We start from the raw sequence: 1,720 nt of genomic DNA on the forward strand, positions 1-1,720 counted from the left end.
ATGAACACTCGCACCAAAAATAAGAAACGCACTAAAGAGGTGATAGAAGATGAAGTTCACGACATCGATGATACCGCGTTCGATGATGCCGCAGTGGATGCGGTCAACGACAACACGCAAGAGATGCAGCAGCAAGTTGGTGACGCTGCCGGTGGGCCTTCCTTTCGTGTCCTTCAGATAATGGAAAACTATGGAGTTGCTTCTGCTGATATCAAAAAGTTGATGGAGTGTGGCTTTCTCACCGTTGAGTCTGTCGCGTATGCACCGAAGAAATCAATTTTAGCAGTGAAGGGCATAAGTGAGGCAAAGGCTGAGAAGATAATGGCGGAGTGTTGTAGACTCACTCCGATGGGCTTCACGCGCGCTACGGTTTTCCAAGAGCAACGGAAAGAAACTATTATGGTCACGACAGGCAGCCGTGAGGTGGACAAACTCCTTGGAGGTGGCATTGAAGTTGGTAGCATCACGGAACTTTTCGGTGAGTTTCGCACAGGGAAGACGCAGCTCTGCCATACCCTTTGTGTTACATGCCAACTTCCACTTTCGCAAGGTGGTGGTGAGGGAATGGCGCTTTATATTGACACTGAGGGAACATTCCGTCCTGAGCGCTTGGTAGCTGTGGCGGAACGGTACAGCCTGGACCCAGAGGCCGTTCTTGAAAATGTGGCTTGCGCTCGTGCTTACAACACGGACCATCAGCAGCAGTTGTTATTGCAAGCGTCCGCCACTATGGCTGAGCACCGTGTCGCAATAATCGTTGTTGATTCCGCCACAGCTCTTTACCGTACTGATTACAATGGACGGGGTGAGTTGGCAGCACGGCAGATGCATCTTGGAAAGTTCCTCCGCTCTTTGCGCAATCTTGCTAATGAGTACAACGTGGCCGTCGTTGTTACCAATCAGGTTGTTGCCAATGTGGATGGTGCTGCCCCCACATTCCAAGCGGATTCTAAGAAACCAATTGGGGGCCACATCATGGCACATGCCTCCACTACACGGTTGAGCTTACGGAAGGGAAGGGGAGAACAGCGTATTATTAAGGTGTATGACTCACCTTGTCTCGCTGAAAGTGAGGCCATCTTCGGCATCTATGAGAACGGTGTGGGAGACGTTAGGGACTAGTGCCCCATCTTTTTTTTCCTCGTCATTTGTAGAAAAACATTCACTCCGAAAGCGGAGAAGTGCATGCTGCAGTTCGAAGGCTTCGGTTTTGTCGTGTTTATGGTACACGTTATTCTGTCCTCCTTCCGGGCAGCAGGTCACTTTTCGATTTGCCTACGACTTCACTCTTTTTTTTTTCTCTTTCCTCCTGTTTAGTGCATCGGTGAGATTGACACCCGTATACCCGTTTCTGTGATTGTATGTCTGTCTGTGTGTGCGCATTTGAGTGTTGGCGGACCCTCCGTCTGTTCCGCTCTTTAGTGTTTCCCTGGCGGATCATCCCCGCTGTCGCTCCCCTTCCCTTCCCGATTTTTTTCTAAAAGAAAAACTTTCTCTTCTGATACTTGATCTGCCTTGCTCGGTTACAAACTGTTGCGCTGTACCGCGAGTTGGGAAGGTGGGGATTAACGAATGTGGCGGCGAGGATTGCGAAGGCAATTGTAGGTAACTTAGAAAATGAAGCAAACAAACAACAAGAACGAGAATCACAGAAGTTTTTTTTTTTGGTTGAGGGAGTTGCACAACGACGAAGCACAAAGAAAGACAGCAAAAAAAAAAA

At 48.9% G+C, this 1,720-nt stretch overlaps 1 protein-coding gene across 1 annotated transcript; it reads left to right on the top strand.

The window, feature by feature from the left end:
- Positions 1 to 1,122, top strand: TEOVI_000274600 (DNA repair protein RAD51; the record flags this gene model as incomplete). The annotated part of the gene is made up of 1 exon (XM_067225771.1): positions 1 to 1,122. One exon carries the CDS (start codon positions 1 to 3, stop codon positions 1,120 to 1,122), a length of 1,122 nt encoding a protein of 373 aa, XP_067081872.1.
- Between the last annotated feature and the right edge of the window lie 598 nt (positions 1,123 to 1,720).

This window comes from Trypanosoma equiperdum (assembly GCF_001457755.1).
Source record: "Trypanosoma equiperdum strain OVI genome assembly, contig: ctg_602, whole genome shotgun sequence".
Taxonomy (NCBI): Eukaryota; Euglenozoa; class Kinetoplastea; order Trypanosomatida; family Trypanosomatidae; genus Trypanosoma; species Trypanosoma equiperdum.